Source organism: Lepisosteus platostomus, chromosome 12 (assembly GCF_059453375.1).
Source record: "Lepisosteus platostomus isolate fLepPlt1 chromosome 12, fLepPlt1.hap1, whole genome shotgun sequence".
In the NCBI taxonomy this organism is placed as follows: Eukaryota; Metazoa; Chordata; class Actinopteri; order Semionotiformes; family Lepisosteidae; genus Lepisosteus; species Lepisosteus platostomus.
The window spans coordinates 22306563-22330421 of record NC_142622.1 but is presented as its reverse complement, the minus strand read 5'-3'; the positions used below and the strand labels follow the sequence as shown (position 1 = coordinate 22330421).

Below are 23859 nucleotides of genomic sequence, written 5' to 3'. Positions count from 1 at the left end.
TTATTTATCTACACTTGGTGTGGGTTGTGCTTGATTTTAAGGTTGTTAGTCCTACCAAAGTCCTACCAAAATCCATTTAAGGTCTCTTCTAACCTAAAAGGGCTCTTCTAACCTTGAGTTGTAAGTAGTTGTAAGCGTGTAAGTAGAATGTAAGATTTTTCCGATTCTCTCAGAAGGGCATAGATTGACAACAGATACAGTAAGTATAAACCTTGGTCATGGCATTTTAGTTCATATCGTAATATGCATACATGACAACTACTTAGATTATGAGTTTAATTATTTGGTCAAACCTGGGGCTCAATATGTGAAGGAACACATTTGCACTTTCACAAAATGGTGGCATTAAGGAAACTGCATTACCCAGGATCCTGTATAGGTAAGCAGGTTTCCATACCTGGACTAAAGGAAAGGTGATGTCCAGCCTTGTATAAAGAAAAGGTAATGACACAGTGAAAGGGGAGGAGGGAGAGCTTTGATTTGTGCTTTTCATTTCTTTGATTGCTTTCTTTGATTTGTTGCAGATGATCTGGAGCTACCCATGACCGTGCTGTAGGAGATTCTTGTGATACATGATTCTTGTGCCTGAACCCTGGCTGGCATACCCTGTCTGGTATTCGGACCTCGAATACTATTTTCACTGCTTGAAATAAAAAACACCGGTGCAACGTTTTGGAAGAATTCAGTCCTTGAACACTCTGGTGACCCAGCCGCAAGTGTTACAATGGGAAACTATCATTGAACATTTAAGCGCTACAGTATACCTGCCTGTGGTTAATCCGAGCAACCTCCAAAAGCTTTGTGACAATCATGATATCAGAATTTAAATGGATTAATAAAGAGATTTAAGTAAATCGATTTTAATTTTCAGGAAGAAAGCACCATGAAGTCCTGAAGGAGCATGAAGCCACTATCAGACCTCCCTGTTTTGACCATACCTTACTGGATAGTCACATGCCTGACCTACGACCTGTGAAGGGGAATGTCACAGACACTTGCCAAGTGGAGATGACAGTGTGGTTAGTTTCCTACCTACTGATTTTCTGCCTCTGTGTACTTTAGGTAACATTGACTTCCATCAGGTCCAACAGGGAACACATCAGCCAGAAACATATTCCTCAGTGCACTGCCAGTGTCAAAGGCCATTTAAGGGATCAACGAAGCAAGCTCAAGACATCTGCCTGAGCAAGACATCAAGACATCTGGTGGAGTAGGGACATGAGACCTTTTTTGGGATCACTGAAAAAGTACAGATTGTGATCTACAAAATGCGATATTGTTGGCAGCTTGTCAGCATGTTAAAAATGAAACTGCACATAAGAATGTAGAATCTTCTGAATGTATCATTAATTAATAATAATAATTCCTTACACTTATACAGCACTTTTCTGTACACTCTACTCAAAGCGCTTCACAGATAATGGGGACTTCCCTCCACCACCACCAATGTGCAGCCCCACCTGGATGATTTGACGGCAGCCATAGTGCACCAGTACTCTCACCACACACCAGCTATCAGTGGGGAGGAGAACAGAGTGATGAAGCCAATTCAATGAGACCACGGCATGGTACAGCACAGAAGGTACAGTATCTTGGATAATAACCAATAATGTGTCCAATGTGGCGAAAGAACCATTAAAGGATCCAAACAGTGATGCTGATGAGGATATGTCACTAAGCTTGAATTGGTTAATGCATCTCAAGAGCTGAAATATTTAATATTGGAATTGAGTCTCTGCTTTGATTACTCCTTCATGAATTTAGCATGTTATTAACAAAAAAAAAAGTTAGAGAACAATATACTAATAACGATAACTACCCCATATAATAATTCTTTACACTTGTATAGCGCTTTTCTGGACACTCCACTCAAAGCGCTTCACAGGTATTGGGGACTCCCCTCCACCACCACCAATGTGCAGCCCCCACCTGGGTGATACAACGGCACCCAAAGTGAGCCAGTACACTCACCACACACCAGCTATGAGTGGGGAGGAGAAGAGTGATTAAACAGAGTGAAGAAATTCATGGGGATTATTAGGAGGCCATGTTTGGTAAAAGCCAATGGGAAATTTGGCCAGGACACCGGGGTTAATACCCCAATTTTTTATGAGAAATCCTCTGGGTTTTTAATGACCATGGGGAGTCAGAACTTGTCAGGACTATGTCTCATCTGAAGGACAGCGCCTTTTTACAGTATAGTGTCCCCATCACTATACACTGGGCTTTAGGATGCACACAGACCACAGAGTGAGCCCCCCTACTGGCCCCACTAATACCTCTTCCAGCAGCAGCCTTAGCTTTCCCAGGAGGTCTCACATCCAGATACTGACCAGGCTCACACCTGCTGAGCTTCAGTGGGGTTATCAGTTGTAAGTTGCAAGGTGCCCTTTTATGTTCGCTTGGATAACATGATGTACTGTACATGTTATGTCTTCTAGGCAGCCTACAGCAACAGGTAGACAGTAACAATGTTGTCTTGAGAAACACCTTGACAAGTCTGTGCATAAGCAGCGTTTAAACACGGCCGTTTCCCCGGACCATGATTTCAAACTGGGATGCGACAACATCAAGGAACCGTTGACTATAAAAAGGTCATTTCTTGGTTGCCATAAGCAACTGTCTTGGTTTAAATATCCTCAACCCAAGACATGCATAAACCATTTTCTAACCCACACCAATTCCATCAGGAATACCTGCTACTTACTTCAGCCTACACAACCTACCGTTTCAGAGACACTGATCCACTGGCATAGGGAAAGGAAAAGCAGAAAATAATTCCCTTCTTCATTAGACTTGCCTGCAAATACCAATCATAACTCTTACAGTAGCTGTAAGAGAGACAAGGTATTAAGTAGATCAACCCTGCCATAATGTTAAAAGCTCAAACACAAATGCTAACCTAAAAATATATTGAAAATAAAGCATATTAAGTAAGTTTTTGGAAGTAATGTGGTATTTTATTAACTTATGACAAGTACAGTGTTATACATCTGTGAAATGTTTTTCCTAGCATTCCATTGAATGAACACAAGTATACTGTAAAATGTTATGACCTGTACTATTAAAATCAATGCTGAAATCATTATTCATAGGACATGAAGATTTGCCATGAGTAACACAGGAATAGACCCTCTGCCTATGTTCTGTAGGCAGTATTATTTAAAATGTCCTTCAATACTGTATCCACAATTTCACTGGAACATTTTAGCAACTCACTGCAGCACAGTTTTCAGTTTCTTTTAAGCAATTTTGTAAAACAAAAGACGTGTTACACATTATTTTTCAGTATTGTTCTTTGCACTTGTTGCAACAAAATCTTGTACACAGTATTCCTGAAATGCTCTTGTCTACGCTTGAAGGTGAGTGGGCTTGTTTAGACTGCATAAAGAATAAAGCTCTTCGACTTGTGGCAAACGTGCTGCTAATGCAGATATCGTGATGAAGCAAAATACACTGGGAAAAAAAAGGAAACACAAAGTCTCGGTTAACGTTGCGTTTCCTTTCTTCTCTTTTCAGCATGGAATAAACCTTTAACTTGTTCCTTTGCAGCCTATGCATGCTGATGGAGCTACCTACTTGAACTACACTGGAAAAAGTCAGAATGAAGCACCTTGTGCAGTGTGTCATCATTCCAGTGAATGGAAGGCCAATATACCACATTCTCACAAGGAATTACAGAGATCACTAACACAGGGAGAGAGTGGATCTCCCAGTGTATAAACCAAGTAAAACCAGACAGCACGTCAGACATTAGGTTGAAGACATCAGTGTTCACTGGATGATGGGCTGCTGTTCAGACGGAGAGACAAAAAACCTGGAGAAATATTTTTGAAATACTGGCCCAGAACCTATGCTGGGATCCTGAGTAAGACTACCTATCGGTTTCTCTCAAATAAATATGCCATTCATTGCCACCATTAAACATACATAACCCAATTTCAAAACTACAGCACAAATCAATAAGCAGGGCTGTTAGAGTTAGGTTTCAAGTTTTCATTCATGCCTGAGCTGTTGGCAACAGAGTTTGAATAAAAATCAAATTTGTTTTTCCAATGTTAATTGCCCTGATCTGGCCCCTAGGGTCTGATCCCATGGGGACAGTCCTCCTGTTCCAAGGGCAACTCTTACTGCTCAAACAGTAATTCCTGGCAAAGTAGTGGATGTGCCGATGTCTTAGAAAGACACAAGAGCAGGGCAAGATTTACAACAAACTCCCAAGCTAGAGCTGATGGGTATCAAGTCAAGATTGCCGGAGAAACTCTGCCACATTTTTTAATGCCCAACCTATGGCCAAACGGTATCTGCACTGGTCCACTATAGCCAAATTAAATACGGAATTCAAGAGTCACAAATGAAACAAGAAAAACGTTAGCAACCCTGATAGCCTCGGCTCTCATGAGCAGGTCCTTAACGCAAGACAGGGATCAGTTACAAGACATAACTGCATTTATAATCTGAAAAAAAAACAGGAAATGAAACACTGGGGTATTTCTACAAAATGGGAGAAAGGCAATACCAGAAATAGTGACCCAGACAGCTTCTGCTACTTGATTCACCTGTAAGAAATTGGGTATCAGGGCGAATCCTGCAGAGAGCACCCCACCCCACGCGGCCTCTCTGTCTCCCTTCCTTCATACTGCTGACACTAACAAACGGATGTCTTCACCAAGACCCTGTTTGTGCTGGCCTTTGTGTAAACTCGTGTTCCCACTGAATGCCGCCGAAACATGCAAAAGAGAAAAAACTAAATTCCAAAAACGGCAACAACTCATTGAAAGCACGGGAAATGTAGGTTAAGCCAATTTTATATTTAGCCTGAAAAGAAATGGGATTTTCCAGTAAGCTTGGGCAATGCAGCAGGTGGGTAAGAGGTATTTGCTGTTGTCATCGCCTACCAGCTGCAGAGAAACCCGGAGTAAAACACCTTGCAATTTGTTAAAGCTTGTGTTGGAAACGCTGGTGGCACATAATAAAGGCACAGAGGAAACATTCCGTCACACCACACAGCACACAGATAGCAGGCAGGGGGATGGCGAGCGAGACATTAGCGCTGTAGGAGGCGATAGGAAGAGGAGGGAACCCAATATTCAGCACACAGATTTCGCTCTGAGCAGGCTGTGATTTTCATGTCAGCATCCCACTCAGGACCTCTTGGTATTCCCCTGTAATTCCTGCAGCCAGTCAGCCCCTCCATTTCTGTCTCTCCGTCTCTCTTCTGTTTGCCAGCATCTGCTCTATATAACTCATACCAGGCAGGCATGTCAGGGTGGAACAATAAAAGCTATAAACGCTATAACAGCGATTAATGATATGTGCCTTCAGAAAGTATTCACCCCTCCCTGACCGAATGCGAACATTGTTGTGTTAGGACCACATTCTGTAATGCGCTGAAATTATTAGTGCACAGGAGGGCAGCACAGTGGCGGAGCGACTTACTTTGCTGCCTCGCAGTGCTGGGGCCCTGGGCTCAGTTCTGGACCTGGGGAGCGATCTGCATGGGGTTTTGTATGTTCTTCCCACGTTCCCATGGTTTCTCTCCTGGTGTGGGCGTTTCCTGCGGCCCTGGTGCGAGTTTTTGCCTGTGTGTCTGCCCCACGATGGACTGCCATCCCATCCAGGGCGATCCCTGCCTTGCACCCCTTGCTTGCTGCTATAGGCTACGGGTCCCCCACGACCTTGTACGGGATAAAGCCGTTCGAAAATGGATGGATAGATGGATAATTGACTCGACAAACGCAATTATAATTTTTATTTTTATTGTGTAACAAAAATGTATGAAAACCTAATATCCTGTTTACAGATGTATTGACCCCCCCACCTCGCTGCCCCCCAAATCAATATTTTGTAGAAACACCCTTTACAGCAATTAGAGCACTGGGTTTTTTTGGGCATGTCTGGATCTTTGCACATCTGGATGTTTTGCCTATTCTTTCGTGATTGGTTCAAGCTCCATCAAGTTGGATGAAGGGGGGGGGGCTTCAGTAATCCACAATCTTCAAGTCCTTCCACAGATTCTCAGGAGGTTCAAGTCTGGGCTTTAGTCGGGTCACTCAAGGACATTCATCTTCTTGTTCTGAAGACACCCTAGTGACACTTTGGCTGGGTGCTTGGGGTCGTCGTCCAGTTGGAATGAGAATCTTCATCCTAATCTAAGGTCTTTTAATGACTGAAGCAGATTCTCCTTAAGGATTACATATAAATGTGTTTCTATTTGAGTTTGCAACATAATAAATTGTGGAAAAATCCAAGTAGGATGAATACTTTCACAAGACACCATAAATAACCCAGTTTTAGGACATCAGCACATTCAGTACAACAAGCCAGCTGAGTGCTACCAAGACTTTCATTTCTCTCTCTCAATTCACTGGACGCTTTGTCCTGGCTTATGGGTTACAGGCTGGGGGACACCCAACGATTAACATCTATCCAGCTACAGTGAGAGACTCTGCAGAATCTGTACTCCTAAGAGTAGCTGCGTGGGTGAGAACATCCGATTCTGCTGTGGCTCCCTTGAACCGCAAAACAACCTATAATTACGCAGCTAACGAATCCTGGGCTAATTACCAGCAGCAGGCAATTACCTGTTTCCAGAATGACTGCTTATCACTTTCAAGCCTCCTCTTCAATAATTGCCCCTAATTTATACACAGTACTACTCTCCTGCTATAAGTCCCCTCCTCTCTCTGTGAACTGGAGAGAATGGGTTGACATCAGCTGCTTAACTCCCAAGTCTAGGACAAACTACCGGATCACTCTAGTGCCTGACAGGAAACCCAGCGATAATGTGCTTGGTCAACAAAGATTTCAACAGTATTTGTTAATCACTGCTGATCAAACAAATAGTTACTGCAGATATGGTAGTCACACTGAGCTGTGACTCAATGGGGAAAGCATAATAATGGGTTGAGACTATCCGCTGTCCCTGATGTTACGTGTTCATCACACCCCTCACAGAGTGTATCACAGAAAATACTTAAACCTTCAGAAGCCACACTAGATCCGGAGACAGGTCCGATATGATACCTGATTGATGTGTGTGGCATTTTAATGCATCCTGCTTCAATGAAGAATTCTTCAAATTAAACTATAAGTTCAAACCAACATTACTGCGACAGTGGGCCAACCTGCTCTGCACCATGAAATAATAATAATAATAATAATAATAATAATAATAATAATAAACTTTATTTATTTAGCGCCTTTAAAGGTGGCTTCTTAAAGTGCTTTACAGAATGACAACAACAATAAATTAAAAAGAATACACAAGATAAAACACAAATTACAATACACAGAGGAGACTGTGTATGGTGGTACTAAGAAAAGCAGAGGGGTGAAGAATGGAACCAGTTAAGTAAAGGCTTTTCTAGAGGGTTTTGAGTCTGGATTTGAAGGAGTTTAGAGAAGGTGACTCTCTGATATCCTTGGGGAGAGAGTTCTAGAGCTTGGGGACATAACAGGAGAAGGGCCCGTCACCCATACAATGTAGACAGGCTTGGGGGGACAGTAAGGAGAACAGAATTAGAAGAGCGAAGGTTGCGAGGTGGGGAGTAGGGCAATAATAGTTCAAACAGGTACTGAGGTGCCAAGCCATGCAGAGCCTTATAGGCGAGCATGAGGATTTTAAAGTCTACACAAATTTGACCGGAAGCCAGTGCAAGGACTCCAGGATAGGAGTAATGTGATCATTTGCACCTGGTCAGGATTCTGGCTGCTGAATTTTGGACATACTGCAGTTTGTTCAAAGTAGATTTAGATACCCCAGCAAGTAGAGCATTACAATAGTCAATTCGAGAGAACACAAATGTATTGATCAGCTTTTCAGCCACAGTTAGTGATAGCATAGGGCGTAGTGTAGCGATATTTCTGAGATGAAAAAAATATGTTTTGACAGTATGCTGCACATGTGGGTCGAATGTTAAGACAGAATCGAATATAACCCCAAGGTTTTTCAATTTAGATTGAAGCTCAAGTACAGAACCATCTACAGATAGGGTTACAGGACTGGCTTTACGAAGTTGATGGGGGGTGTCAATAATCATGACTTCAGTCTTGTCGCAGTTAAGATGAAGGAAGTTTTGAGTCATCCAAATTTTTATGTCAGAGATGCAGTTAGATAGAATAGAGACAGCCACATCAGTGTCAGGTTTGGTATGGATGTATATTTGAGTATCGTCAGCGTAGAAATGAAAGCTGAGGCCATGAGATCTTAAAAGCTGACCAAGTGGAAACATGTAAATGCTGAAGAGCAAGGGGCCCAGTATTGAGCCCTGAGGAACACCAGACTTAACAAGACTCATTTCAGACCTGTACCCATTAAGAGAGACAAAGTGACAGCGATAAGTGAGGTAAGATTTGAACCATTTGAGAGCAGTGTCAGAAACTCCAAACACAGTCTCAAGATGAGAAAGTAACATGTTATGGTCAACAGTGTCAAAAGCAGCACTGAGATCAAGAAGGATGAGAATAGAGAGAACCAGAATTTAGAAGCTATTAGAAGATCGTAAGTGACTTTGACCAGGGCAGTTTCTGTGCTGTGAAGTTGACGGAAGCCAGATTAGAGGGGTTTGAAAAGGTTGTTTGTCATGAGGTGGTTATGTAACTGAAGTGTGACAGCACACTCTAGAATTTTTGCAAGAAAGGGTAAGTTGATGGGTGAAAATTGTTAAGATTGTCGAGAGCCATGTTAGGCTCGAGACTGTGTATGGAGTTTCTGACACTGCTCTCAAATGGTTCAAATGCATTTTAATTCTCCGCTGGCCTGCCTATAGCACAGACTTAGATCAACCCATTCTTAACTGAGTCAGCAAGATGGGGTACCTGCCGTCTCTGAGGAAATCCCATAAGTCAAGCTAGCCACTTGCTTGCTTTGGCTGATGGATTAATAGGCAGAAGAACAAGGATTGATACTGCACTACTTTACTGTTCTAAATAAGTCATGGGACAGAGGAGTGAGCACTCATGTTTTAGTGATGTGGGGCTGCAGGCTCTCAATGAGACCAGAACCTTCTTCCTATTATCCAAATTGCTTCACACTAAATACCCACCAAGTGAACCCTGGAACCAAATGAGTTTGCTGTGCTGTTAATGACTTGCAGTATGTAAAAACTGGTCCAGTTGTGAGTGTGTGCAGACTTGTGTCCATGTGTGTCCCGTGATGGACATGCGTCCTGTAACCAGCCACGCATCTGTTCCTTGCCGGGATAGGCCCCGGCTCTCCTCTGGCCCAGTATTGGATAAAGCTGCTAGAAAATGAATATATGGACCCTTGGGAAATAAATACATTGTCTTAGTCACTGCAGGAGCCAGCTGCTAGATGAGCTAGACAGCAAAAGCCGCAAATTACCCGTAGGGCAGTTCTTGTTTTTTTTATTTATTAAAGATTAGAATTATCAGAAAAACTTAGGAAGTGAGACAGTTGGCTATGCCTTTCTTTTCCACCTTGACTGTAGGTTTATTCTACGTTTGACAAGTTTTTTCAGCAAGTTGAATGCTGCAGTGTGCTCCTCCGCTGACTAACTGAGCCATCACAGCTTCTCTTCAGGGCACAGCTGCATATTGGGCTGCAGGGCTGTGTGAGAGGGGTGCTGGGAACAACGGCGTGCGAGTTGACATGGCTCAGCATGAACCTAAATGGATGCCCTCAGATTTGCCTGAAAAATTGACTGAAGAAGAAAGAAATCAGCAGTGTACAGTATATGGCAGGTCCACATGCATCATAATGTCACAGCATATCCTACAGCAGAATCTGGGTGCAGCACTGGGAGTTTTCGGGACTTTCTTGTGCTGGGTGACACCTGTTTTACAGAGGGGCCCTGGAGGACTGGAGAAAACCCCGGTTGGCAGGATTTAACATGTCCTCTCCACTCGTCACACTGCCAAATCAACACCACTGTTCATCGGGCTGTGCACACCCGCAACAGCACAGGAAGAGCACTCATTTATAAACCTGCTGTACAAAGCTGACAAATCTCCTCCATGTGCAAAGCAGGAAGAAGGGCGGCGGACTTTCAGCCCTGCGCCTTACACTGTCTCTCCCAAGTGATGGGAAAAAAATTGAGTTTGATCAGGCTTAATGAGGTGCAGTTTCCTGTCCAAAACACAGATATTTATTTACATAAAAATAAATGTCTGCCTATACACACTTACTCAAAATAAGTCTGAGGCATGAGTCACTGAAGCACCTGGTGCTGGCCTGTGTACAAGACATCAGAAACCTGACATAGCTGAAACTGCCATACAGTGACTGTCAGTCCATTAATCTCCAAGACAGAAAAGCCCAAAGGGAACAGCTAATTAACAACGCCTTTTAATAAACACCCTTGCTGTTCATGTGCTCTCCATGATCAGTAGGAGGAAGCAGTGCAGAGAGGCTGCTTACTGCAAGAACTTTTCCAATCTCGAAGTCAGCGAATAGGTGTGTGTGTGTCATGTTACTGGCAGTGGGGAACTGATCTGATCAGGAAATGATGCAGTTGCTGGTAGCGTGACAATTAAAATACAGATGGTAGTAAAAAATCACCCTCCTCTCTTTACCCACATCTCAAGTTACATTTCCAAGGATGCTCAGACCACTATTTTAAAATACCAATACATATACATATGTAAAGGATTTGAAATTTAAAAGGATGTTAAAGGACATAAGGGAAAACTACATTTACGCCTCCACTGTCAGTCAATCATAAAGATGTCGCAGTGGAAAACTGTTGAAAATGATATAGCATGTTTAGAAAAGCTGATGCAGCCCTCACACACAGGGCTCAGTGGGTGTGGAGGCTTCAGGGCAGAATCTAGAGCACTGCTTTCCAATCCTGGCCCTGGGTAACCCTGTTTTTTTTGTTCCACTTGGGACTTAACTACAGCTGGTAATTGATCTACCTGCTGGTTTACTTTTTTTGCACTTAAACCTTGGTTTCAAAAACACCCTGGTTACATTACATTATTTTCAACAGTCTGAGTATACTATGTACCATCTCTTCAACTGAAGTGATAGGAAATGTACTCCCTTTCTTCAGACCAAAACAGGTGATGAACTGATGATGAACAGACACAACTGTGAACAGCACTATCAGATACTCCCTCACTGTGAGTGTTTTTCTTTCTACTTAAGTCTAATCGGTCACATTTCGGCTGACACACCTGCCTAAGAACAGTTTTGAAAACCACTAAATAGTACAGGGTTGATGACAATTATGAACCACCATTCAAGTTTTTAAGAGCTAAAAACAAATGTAAAAATAGGTCTCAAATGGAAAATTGAAATTAATTAGACAATGATTAAGAACTTAGCTAGAGCAACATCTGGAGGACACAGGGCTCCCCCACAATCAGGATAAAGAAACATTGATCTAGACCATGGATGGGGAGCCCCAGTCCTTCAGAGCTATACAATTATCTGCTTTTTATTCCAGCTCTGTTCTTTGCTATCTAACTGGGCAAATTATTTGGATGGGAGATTAACTGCCTGCCGTTTTAAGTCTTAATCAGTTGCTCACTGAAAGGTGTGAGTTAAAACCCATTCTTCAAAGACTGTTGTTGACCCTGATCTAGTCACTTGGGATGTGTAGATCCTGTAAATCTGCTTGATGAGAAGCTAGAAGTCTGTCCACAACCCTGGAAAGTGATACAACAATATGCGTACATTACAGCACTGACTCTGGCCTGTCCCTAAACTGCACTTATCACCTCCGACTACCAAAAAAACTTGGGAAATGCCCAGACACCTCTCTCTTCCTTATAGCCAGAGATCAAAAGGCATAAATAAAGAGAAAAGAAAACTACTGGGGTTCTAAGAGAAACATGGAGGTGTGATATAAGGTGGCAATATGAAGCCACATTTAGCTCACAAAGACAAAAGGGGGGCAGAATGAGAATTAAAGGCATTATACTATATAATATTAAGTAAATGTTTTTAAGTTATGTTTGGCTCTCTGTGCAGATGTGCATCTCTTTCGATGTACAGGCTGTAATTGTTGAATAACAGCAGCGATCCTGGATACGTGCAACAGGTGCCAGTAAAGTGGTCAGAAGACTTGCACAAGGCTGCTTTTGTGACAAGGGCGCAAGGCTTTTGTGAGTGGTTGATGTCAGATGGCCCTGTTTCCTGGTTTGTGTGGTTTACCTGTGCAGCTCTCACGGTTTAAACCTGTCACACAAGCTGAGTAACCACAGCTCCATGCTGCAGAGTAAACACAGGGAGCGGAGGGATGTGGGGGTGGGGGCAGTACAACAAGAGCAGGACGGCCCTTACTTACATTTAATCACAGCCTCTCATTTGCTCGTCCAGCATCAGCAGAGAATTCCCCTGCGCCAAAAGGCTGGACCTCCCACTTTAGGCGAATTTAATGCACCTAGTTTTCAAACAAGTGATATCACCATCTGTAACAGACAAGCTGCCAAATAAGCTCCATTCAAAACTGAAATGGGCTTGAATGATGTGGCATGAACAGGCGAGAAATCCCATTTTCTCCTCCGAAGAAATCCGTCTTCTGACAAAACCAAACAAACAGATTATAGACTGCAAGTTTGAATGTGAGAGATTTTCTACAGTGAATGCATTTCCAACCTGGGAGAAGCAAGGGTCAGTTCTCTCTAGTTTAACTCTGTCACCACCTGACAGTGAGAACATATAGGGAGTATAAAAGAAAACCCTGTGTTTCTACCTTCTCATTCGTTCTATTGCAGGATTTTGGCACAACAGCACTCTAATTAGTCAATTAAACAATTTTGTGTACCAAACATTTGCATTCAGCTTTAAGTCACAATAACTCCTTGTACCAAAATACTATACAATAGAGTCTCAACATCTGTAAATTTAACATTCGCAAATGCACTTATTCACGATTGGGCCTGGCTGATAGGGTCTTGTAAGGAAGAAGAGCAATGAGTCAAATGCTGTTCGGCACAACTTTCAAATTAGAGATGCAACAGACCAAGATTGCGAGACGAATGTACCTCGTGAGTGAGCCTCTCCCTGCCCCTGCCCAAGTACGCTCTACCCAGCATCTACATCTCTACACGGTCTTGTTTTAAATTGTAATGAAAACTTCGGGCTCTGTGTTGGCTGTGTGGCGAATAACAGGCTGGAGCCCACTTTATAGGCAAACAGAGAGTGTTACTGCCCTTTTCATTACAGGGCAGCGGGATAATCACAGAGGCAGAGAGAGAAAATGTACACATCCACCGGAGCAGAGGAGCATTTCATATTGTTTATTTTAGCTGATTACTATAAGTTTGTAAGTTCATTAATGTTATTTTCATTAACTTAAAGCCAATGCATTAGTACTTTAATTATCATATAAGGGTTACCTATGTCTTTTAACCATACATACTTTATATTATTGTACATTATGCGATGGTATAGGAGCCAGACTAAGCAGCTCTGTTAGGCTCTGTTCTGAAGATAATCCCACACATACCAGCCTCACATCTCTAGGATGTGTGTGACTTGGGCCAGGATAAGACTTGAGACTCCTGCAGTGCACTGAGAATGTCCTGTTCACACCCTACTCTGAAACCCAGAGTAAACCGCTCATGTATGAAATAAATGCTGATGTAGTTTTGAGTATGAGAAAGCTTACAAATCAGAAGAGGTCATTACACCTATACAGCGCATTTAGAAGTTAACAGCCCCTCGATCTCATCCAGGCATTTCTTGAAAGAAGTCAGGGTGTCAGCTTCAACAACATGGCTCGGCAGCTCGTACTACAGTCCCACAATCCCCCACCATCTTTCTTCAGCCACATGTTACAAGTGGTAGAAAACCGCACAAATATGGGGCGATACTAAGAATGGTAAATACATTGGTTTTGGGGTTTGGGGACTTACTACTGAAACATTACAGACAGCCTCTTCTCGGTTATGAATACAGTAATCTACCAAGCTTCCAGTTAGAGATGTGGCTGTTGACATCACTTAGAACTTGCCGCTTTCTTGCTCATTTTATCAATAATAACGAGGACAGCCGGGTAACTGAACAGGTCTGTCAGAGGTTTGACTCACAGTGAAACAAATATCATCACTTTATAACAACAGCCCTAATACTGAGCCCTGCGACTGCAACCCCTGTAACCGTGGTGACGCCAACTCACGACAACCAGCTCAGCGTTTCCACCTGCCTGCGCTCACCAGGAAACTAAAACTCACTGCCCCTCTTGCTCGAAAAACATGAGACATTCATATCTGAGAGCAGTTCAAAACATTACACAGCATTTCCACTGCTTTGTGTCTCAACCTGAGAGTACAAGTGACAGTGCTCAGTCTTGATTTACCGGTACAGCACAACAGTGCACAGCAAGTCCTGGAACAGGGAACATCAGCATTTACTTCTTCATATGTAGGATCAGGTTCCCATAAACTGTAGTCATTTGTTACAATAAACAAACATCACCGACATGTGACTAGACATGTGCTTCAATAGGGGTGAAAACATCTTTCATATATTTACCAATAAAACACACCTGCACTCACATTGTGTTTGATTATGACACTTTCCTTAGCGATATGAATACTTCATAGTATAACGGTCTAAAAAAACTGAGAACCCAAATGAAACACAATTTAAGTTGAAATGTAAAGAATGCGGGTTGAGCAGAATTGTAAGAGAGTGAAAAACTAACAACTGAACAGACAGTGGTCAGGTCAAAGAGAGCAGACTTTTAACTGGAATACCAGTCAGTTCACGTGCCTGCACAGTAATGTCAGTGTGCGACACAACAGGCTGTCTGTCTTTAGTGCAATAATAATGGCCAAACCTTGAAACTGTCCCCATGATAAAATTCCATTTGTAAGAGACATTACACCCACCCCCCCCCGACAAAGGCATTGGTGTCATCTTGGTATAGCCGTTCACTGACAATTTAAAAAAATTCTTAATTAGCTCCCCGAAAGTTTTTTCCCCACCTTTTTAAAACCATGATTCTTTTCTTATGAATTTCTGAGTTATAAATTTGTTTCCATTCTGAACCCACATTTTTGGGCTGAATGAAAGGAATATCATATTAACAGTAATAAAAGCAAAGAATTAACGGTCTTCCGAGCTTTGCCCTCTACTGGAGAGTACAACTAAGGCCCTCACAGGAAGTGGGTTACTTTATTTTTGATTGCACTGCTACAAAAAAGAAAACAAGAGAAGCAGGAAGTGGTTTTCATGGGCATAAACACTGCTGCTGTCTTGAGCAGATATTAAAGACAGTGCTTGCTGATCTGTGGTCATAATTAGAGGGGAGGGGGAACAAAACTAGTTCATCAGGGCAAGGCTAGACTCTCACTGCAGAAATATTCACAATAAACTGGCTACCAGGTGCTAAGCGTCCCCTAACCTGCCTAAGGACACGACAAACTCTCTCTCTCATACACAAACTAATGTACAAATCCATCTTTACACATTGCCCTTATTGCTAAGGTAGCCTACAGCATTGTACAGAGTGAACTGCAAAGCAAGCTGCAAAAAAACAACCTAGGAAAATAGGTTGAGCTGCCTGAATACATCATGTCAACAGTGCAGTCAAACCCATGTACATTTCCCATTTTAAATGCATATAAATTTGTATACATACATTTAAAGACCTTTAAACAAAGGGTGTAAGAAGGTATAGATCGAATAATACAACAAGTACCCTCCAGAGGTATAATGTCTTTTTAAGAGGATGCTGTCATCATAGATTACCGGGGTGGCTCTGTGGCTAAGGATCTGCGCCTGGGGCTGGAAGGTTGCCGATTCAAATCCCGCAGCCGGCAGAGGAATCATACTCCGTTGGGCCCTTGAACAAGGCCCTTAACCCCAACTGTTCCAGGGGTGCTGTACAATGGCTGACCCTGCGCTCTGACCCCAAGCTTCTCTCTCCCCATCTGTGTGTCTGTGTCTCATGGAGACCAAGCTGGGGTATGCGAACAGACAAATTCCTAATGCAAGAAATTATATAGGGCTGATAAGGAATATAGGGCTGATAAAGTGATGTTATGAATATGAATTCCTTTCATGACTCGTGGGAGACACAACCATCTTACAACTTCTCATACTATTTTTGCACACCTTGTTTCACCCTTACTAGGTCTCACTAGGATGACATAGCTAACTTCGAGCAGCGAAATTGATGTCTACACATACAGAAAACACTTTACAAACATGACCCCCTCTGGCTGTGCAGTTGATTGACACGCATGATGATGTCACGCTAAGACACCAAGTCCTCGCTATTGCGTTTCCCTGCAGGGTGTGTAAAGGGTGTGGGGACCTGTTAGGCCCAAACCAGTTTGTCAGCATTGCATGCTGGGCTCCCCGACCACAAGGCTGTGCAGCCCAGCACAGCTCTCAGACCAATCACTGCTCAGCTACAGTACACAGGAGCTCCTGGGAAATCAGGGTCTGCAGGGGAGACCCTGCACTACACAACAGCTGCTTTTCATTCCAGTTCACTTACAATATTTTAATCGCCTAAAAAAAGTCTACGACCACAACCATTCCCTCCTGAGTCACTGGATTCAATCACCCTTAAATTATGCAGCAGTACAAATGAAAGGGCAAGTGGATAAATGGTTTGTTGAGGTTCTAACTAGATGGCCCAGTGCTCGTTTCAAAGGTTAGCAAATACTGCCAAGGTCTCCATACACAATGTAGCACGATTCATTGACAGTTGCTTTGAGAAGCCACTTTGTCTTGGGAAGGCAACCTGGAAAATTAAAATTGATCAAGTGGTTGATGTTGACTCCAGGGCTAGATCAGCCCACAGGACAGTACAGACACCATTTACCAAGGAAAGAATCCGAATTCCTGGAAGTCTTCACCACATAATACCAAGAACAATCGCTAGTGTCACCTTTTACATCACCTCTGGAAATAGAATACGCCTGCGATTTGGCAAGATGAGACATGACCACCACTGGTATAACCTGTATCTTGATAGAGCTACTTGAAGGGGAGTTCAGGTAATGGCACCATATCACTAGTATTGCCAGGTCCCAAGCCCACAATATCATACTAGTAAAATAAAAAATACAGTGCAGATGTTTATTTATACACACAAAAAACTATAAATCTATTCACTTCACTCTGAGCTTGGCAGTATTCATAGCAAACCGTGTTAAAGCAGAACACAGGACATCCTTCATCACTGCACCCTGAGGAAATCTGGGTGACAGAGGGTGCTGAATGACAGACGCAGTAATGAGCTCACAGCCTATGACTAACATCCTCAGCAGAAGCCTGCTGGATAAAGCGTCAAACCCAAACCAAGAAGCTCACACTAACAGTCCAATCAGGCACCACGATCTTCCACACACTGTTTCAGAAAGTTGCGTTAAACATTTTATAGTCCAAATTGTGACACCCTCAGGCGCCTCCTCCCCTCAGACTCATACTGCATCAAATACAAAAACATTAGATAAGATCACTTTATTAACCCTATACAAGTTCTTGCATTAGGAATTTGTCTTTTCGCATACCTCAGCTTGCTCACCATGAGACACACGGACATAGAGAGAATCTTAGGGTCAGAGCGCAGAGTCAGCCATTTATACGGCACCCCTGGAGCAGCTGGGGTTAATGGCCTTGCTCAGGAGCCCAACGGAGTAGGATTCCTCTGCCAGCTGCGGGATTTGAATCGGCAACCTTCCAGCCACAGGCGCAGATCTTTAGCCACAGAGCCACCCCGATAATCCATGATGACAGCATCGTCTTAAAAAGACATTATACCTCTAGAGGGTACTTGTTGTATTATTCGATCTATACCTTCTTACGCCTTTTGTTTAAAGGCCTTTAAATGTATGTCTCCAAATTTATATGCATTTAAAATGGGAAATGTACATGGGTGTGACCGCACTGTTGAGATGATGTATTCAGGTATCTCTGTAACTGCTTTTCCTTGGTTGTTTTTCCGAGGGATTTGAACCGGCAACCTTCCAGCCACAGGCGCAGATCCTTAGCCACAGAGCCACCACTCCACCCACTACTGCACACAGGACTGCCTAGTAGGGTAACATGCAGCTATTATTCTATTCAATTACATGGGCAGGGCTCAGAAGCAAGAGTAAGGAATGGCTGACTCAAGCAGGGTTGGTGCATTCACTGCCCTCTGTATTAGCGGTTTGGCTATAGGCGTAAGGGCATGAACAGTTTTGGCTCCTGCCTCCATCAGTGAAGTGTTGACTCCCCACACACTTACAAGTCATGTACTCTTTTCAGACTCTGGCTTGCTTTCGTTTCCCAGTCTGAGGCTGTGAACCCTGAGAGACCCTGGGAAAACTACGCTTTCTGTTCAGGTGGTCCAGGTCTGAGGAATGATGTGGTAGCCCTTAGCAAACCTTGCAAGATAGTCACCACTTTCACGTCTGGTCTTAAAACTCACATTTGCTCTGACTTTCAATTTGGTTTAATTTAGCGCTTGAGTTTATTCACATCTCTCCATCCTGTTTGTTTTAGTCCAAAGAGAAGAACAGAACACAGTTGAAGAGGGCTCTGTCCAGAGAACAACAATATCAGAACAGGATCAACTGGACACAACACAATGTACTCCTAGATATATTTATTATTAAAAAGTGGTCAAGCGCCTGTCATGATGAAGGCTTTTTATGCTGGAACATTTGATTAGTTTTTAAAATAATTCCAGAGAATACCATACGGTGTTCATCCAATTAAGGCTGCTTTTGTTTTAATGAGAGTGCCTTGAGATGCTCTTTCATGAAAGTCAGTATATAAAATGAAGGTGGTCATTTCAAACCGTGCAATCCATTGAGTTCATCATTTGATTAAAATGGTTTTGCATGTAGGTGAATCTTCAATCACTGCCCCACTCCTTCCCTCCCGGTCTCACTTCAAAACCTGTTGTACTTCTGGTCTCCTAGCTTGCTGGACCTTGCTTGGAAATGAAACTAATACACCAATTCAGCAGAAACAGAAGCAGTGGCCTCTTCCTCCTTTTCTTCCTGCAGAATTAACTTTTCAAGCCTGATGGTAACAGAACCAAGAAGAGAGCGAGCTCTCACCTTTGCAATCCAGGCATTTGAACTGGGCACACAGGTAGCTTTCTACCCTCTCGGCAGGACACTGATGACCCCCATTTATATAGCTGCTTACTCAACAGCAGATCGGCAGCAGGATATTGAACCCACAACCCATCCAACTGTGCATGTAAATACTCACAAAAAGCAGAAAATTAGGTGCCAGAAAGATTTGTTTTGCCAGTCTGCTTCCTTTTAAAAAAGCCCTTCTCCATTCACATACACAACCTTTTGCATTCCTCGATTTGCAGGGACTTCCTATTGACCCTCATTCTATTTAAATTCACTGCTCCACTCAAATTGGACCCTCCCAAAAAGTGTCATCAGGCCAGAATAAATATGTCAGCCCTTTTGGTTCGAAAACAAAATGACTTTTTAAATATAGACCAATTGAAATGTCCACAATAGGGATTTCCCCATGCTGTCTGTGTGGGGTTATCATCTTTGTAGGGACACTGTCTCACATTTCGTCTCCAGGTTGATCGCCTACACACATACAGTACACAGCTGGAGGATAGGAGGACTGAAGGCACAGCGGTAGTCAGTTAGAATCATGCTGGGACATGTTAGATGCCTCATTGGGAGAGCAGGTCTGTCAGCTCTTTTGCAGTATTTAATAACTCTATCAGTGCCTGTGTGCAGCTGCATCACTGTGGCTTGGGGTGGGGACAGTGGGGAATTTTTACCAGAGAAGGCTGTAGCCTGTGTTCCTCCTTTCATTTCACCTAGAGAGGTACCGCATGGTGTAATGAAAAGCCATGCACTGTGCTAACCAAGCAAAGACAACAGTTTAACCCAATATCCCTGCCTGTGACATAAACTACGCTGGAATAACCCAGTCCTCCACAGAGAGGGCTATTGCAGCATACTCTTCTGTCTAGAGCTCTCCTCATCTGCACCCAGGAAAGAACAGAACCCTTCATGCACAGCCATGCTCTACAGGAATGCAACTGCCTCACTGTTAGGCTTCTACAGCAAAATGCGTAGGGAAACCATATTTTACACTGTAAGGTATAACTAAATATTGAAATCCCAAATTGTAAATCCGCAGGCTGCAACCCCCCTCACCCGACCGTCTTCTGAACAATTTTGCTGAGAGGGAAAGTTACAGAGAGGTACTTGCACAGGCTTATTGGTTACAGTTGTCTATTAGGGTCATAGGTGTAAATTTGCTTTCGGATCCTAAACAGTTAAATTGGGTTTATAGGTAGTATCAACCCTGTCACAATTTCTGAGTTTCAGAATTGCCCCCTTTCAGGTGTGTTGTCTGAAATGTAACCAATGGGATCTCTGTGGTAGCACTAGGCTTTCACTGTGGGAATGTCTGCTGCATTGTCATTCCCACCTGTCTGAACATCATCAATTGATCACCTCATTCAGAAACAATGGTAAGCAAGTTTAGGAGAGGCTACGTAAAGGTCTGTATGCTGCCAGAAAGGTTTAAGAAGAGTTAACTCAGGTCAAAAGATGCAAATATTATCCAAAAATTTAAACAACCAATCTCAATTAAAAACCAAAGCTAATTAAGGTTATTTTGAACTCAGTTGGAATGCAAACCAGCAGATAGTGGACTCCCTATATCCAGGGCTGGGAACCACTGTGAGCTACAACACTTTTGGTGCAGTTCTGTAAAGAGATTAGGCCTAGACCACATGATGTACGGTTTTTAATGTTTGATTTTTCAAAAGGAGATTTAAAACTTCTGCATCCTAACTGAAAGACTGTCGCAATGTTATCTCAATTCAACACACTCAATAGTGAAGCAGCTCCCAAAGGTTCTCATTGTTATTTCAAGTTATTTCGTTTGATCTCTGAGGCTGACGGGCGGATTAATAACAAACTTGGTACACTTAATGACCTCACGTCGCAGTGAGCCCAACCAGCTGTTCCTGGTTTCCAAGGAAACCACCAATCCCGACCCTCCTCCCCACTCAACAGCCGAACGTCTCCGAAGAAAGCCGAGCGAGGCAGAGGGTTACTAAATTACTTCCGAACTCTACCTGCAGGTTGAGTGCGAAAAGTAGTACCCCGATTTAATAACTAGCCTTAACCTGCAGGCTTAACCTCAGTTAAGGACTGCAATATAATACAGAATCCAGTGATTGCAAAACCGATAATATAGCACCGGAGGACGACAGTGAAGCTGCCACCCAACAAGCCACACAGCCAGCTGCTTGTAGCCCAACTTCACCGCTGTGCAAATACAAATACCTAGGAGCTAATGTGTTTTGCGTTCCTGCACAAATTTTCAATCGTTTACCAAATATGATTTATAAAAATAATTGTAATAAGTATAACGATCAATAATGAAAGTAGAGGCGACAATAAAAAAAAGTGATGAAGGTGCAGGCTGGTTTTTTTTTATCGTGTTCATTGTTTTTTTTTTAATTCTAAGATTAAGTGCTGGAGATGCACCCACTGCCGATCTGTTCACATGTATGGGTTACACGCACACACTTGATCTCTCCCAAACGCACTCCTGCTCAGCAGAGTAAACCGACGTTTCACGTGTTGACATATCGAGGACGAAGTTAAATAAACGCAAAATAGTGCTACCTCCGCCAAGCCTCTGCTTCCTGGCACACTTGCGAAGTAAATGTCAGCTCAGTTACGCGTAACTCGGTCAAAGTTTTTTTGAATACCGAAGATACAAGTCACTGCTGGCTCAGCGGGCCGGCAGAGCTGTAGTATCTTGCACTGTGCTTCAAGCTAATATTTTAAAACAACCCAGCGCATACTTATCTAACTAGAAATGCGTTTACTATAGTACATTCCTGACAATGAGATTCCACTTAACATGTACTCCTATACTTGGTAATATTTTTACAAATAGAAAGTACACAGGGCCATACCTGTAGTTTCTCTGTGGTGACGAAAACGCATGAAAATCTATTCTAAATAGTAAACTAGAATTAGCAATATTGCAGGCATATTGCTGTTTGCACAGTGCAAGGGCCAAGCTCATATTATTGCTCTGTTTTTGTTTTTCATCCCTACAACAGGTCAGTCCTGTTGTAGAGGTAAGGGATTGAATGTGTTTGTACTTTTCCTTGATCATGTAATGAGTACACAAAGCTGCCAGATACCGACTGGAGCTGTCGTCCCCCAACAAAGCTCACCAAGACGGTTACAACAGCCCACATTGAAACACATCCAAAACATCACAACCGTGCAGAAACAACAAATAGACGCCGTAACAGTACGGAAATGCTTCTAATTACCAAAGCACCACTCGCTCTAGAATACAAAAAAACATACTCCTGGGAATCTCACAGTCGTTACACGTGAATCCAAAGTCATAAAAGTGTAAAGAAAGACTTTTTAAACAAAACACTTTTAATATTCGACAACAGCCGAGCGTTCCCAAACGAAAAACACCGCAGATCTCTCCTGTACTTGAGATATATGAACTCAGAGCCAGTCGCTTTCATGTGCGACCGTGTAATCGGTTTAGGAAGAGGGGAAATGGTTGAAAGAAAACCTGCCAAATCCACAGGTGTCTGTGGGCAATGCGCTCACCTTGGTGAAGTACAACATCCACAGCTCGTACAACCTCTCCTTCGAAGCCATTCTCTGGGGCTCTGGGGCTCTTCGCTCGTGCTAGGTCAGCGATTGGAGTCTTCACAGTGTTAAAACATGCATTTATCTTGTTTATTGTTTAAAAAGAAAGGAGGAGAGAGAAAAGGAGCGCTCTTTAATCCTGAATCATTTTCTTCTGCATCGCCGCCGACCCATGACTTCCTCCAAAGTTAAAACCTGCTCTGGTTTAAAATAAAATCCGGCAACATCAGAAGCGCATCACGTTCCTTATTGTTATTAGAGTTTCCACTGCGTGTTAAGCAGGAAGAGAGATCGTGAAAACAGACGCTGCATAGCAAGCGTGGATTTCCTTGCACCCAGGACTCTTTGCTGTTGATGAGCTGGAAGCTAACAGGTTTCCTGGAGCCCGTCTTTTTTGTCACCCACCCACTTTCTGCACCACAGCACGACTGTTCATGTGGACGTTAATGTGCGTTTTTCGTGCAATCTTACTGATTCTCTATAACAACTGTAAAGAAACCCTGGCTCGCTGGCCTCCTAGTGGGGTGCGTAACCACAGCCGGCAGGTAACCTTCTTAAAGTCATAGGTGCCTTTTTGAGACCGATATCCTTCTCATGTCCAGTTCCCAATTTAACGGATGTGTGCGCTGAATTGCGATGCAAAGTCTTGAATTTAAACTGTAGTACAGAATATCAAATCCCTGAAGGTCGGGCAAAACGAGGAAGTCCGCAAGAAAGTACAGTTTGACTGACGTTTCCTATTGTGGAATACACCTAACTGTTCCAAACGACGCAATGAAGTTAACGTGGAAATATAGTTCAGTATCATTTTAAGAGATAACGTCCATAACACAAATGTACTGCTAATCAAATCTTTTTTTCATCTAATCGTCTCAACTGCAAAATATTTGTAAACGTGTAGCACAATACAATTCCGGTTATCCACTTGGCTTTAGATGGATCTCACAATAGAGTTCCATTTCACAAAATCGTTAATTGTTGTCTAGAATAAAAGAATGGGTCATTTATTTCCCCCAAACTGTCAGTAATTAATGTCACATGGCAACTTTGATAAATCATTCCTTTGCCTAGTTGTCTTCATAACACTCGCATATAACACTTGCGGGCTAAATACGCAGGAGTGTATTTTATCTTTACTACTTTATTGTCATCATTGCACCTAAAATTAGAAAGTATGTCATGTGTTTTATTCCGTCACGTAAAGACACCAATTTCCTGTTTCTGTCTGGCAAAAGAGGACACACTAGGGGCCAATCAATATCGTGTCCAGTGTGAGCGGAGGTCAAATAGCTGTTTATATTT

General features: G+C 42.8%; 1 protein-coding gene across 2 annotated transcripts in view; it reads right to left on the bottom strand.

Moving 5' to 3' along the window:
- Positions 1–23094, bottom strand: part of nbeal2 (neurobeachin-like 2) — a 95861-nt gene extending 72767 nt beyond the window's left edge. For both annotated transcript variants that reach the window (XM_088601389.1, XM_088601391.1), the window contains exon 1: positions 22516–23094. In XM_088601389.1, the coding sequence (XP_088457515.1) occupies positions 22516–22566 (51 nt within the window). In that variant the 5' untranslated portion in view covers positions 22567–23094. The remainder of the gene's footprint in view (positions 1–22515) is intronic.
- Positions 23095–23859: the final 765 nt, after the last annotated feature.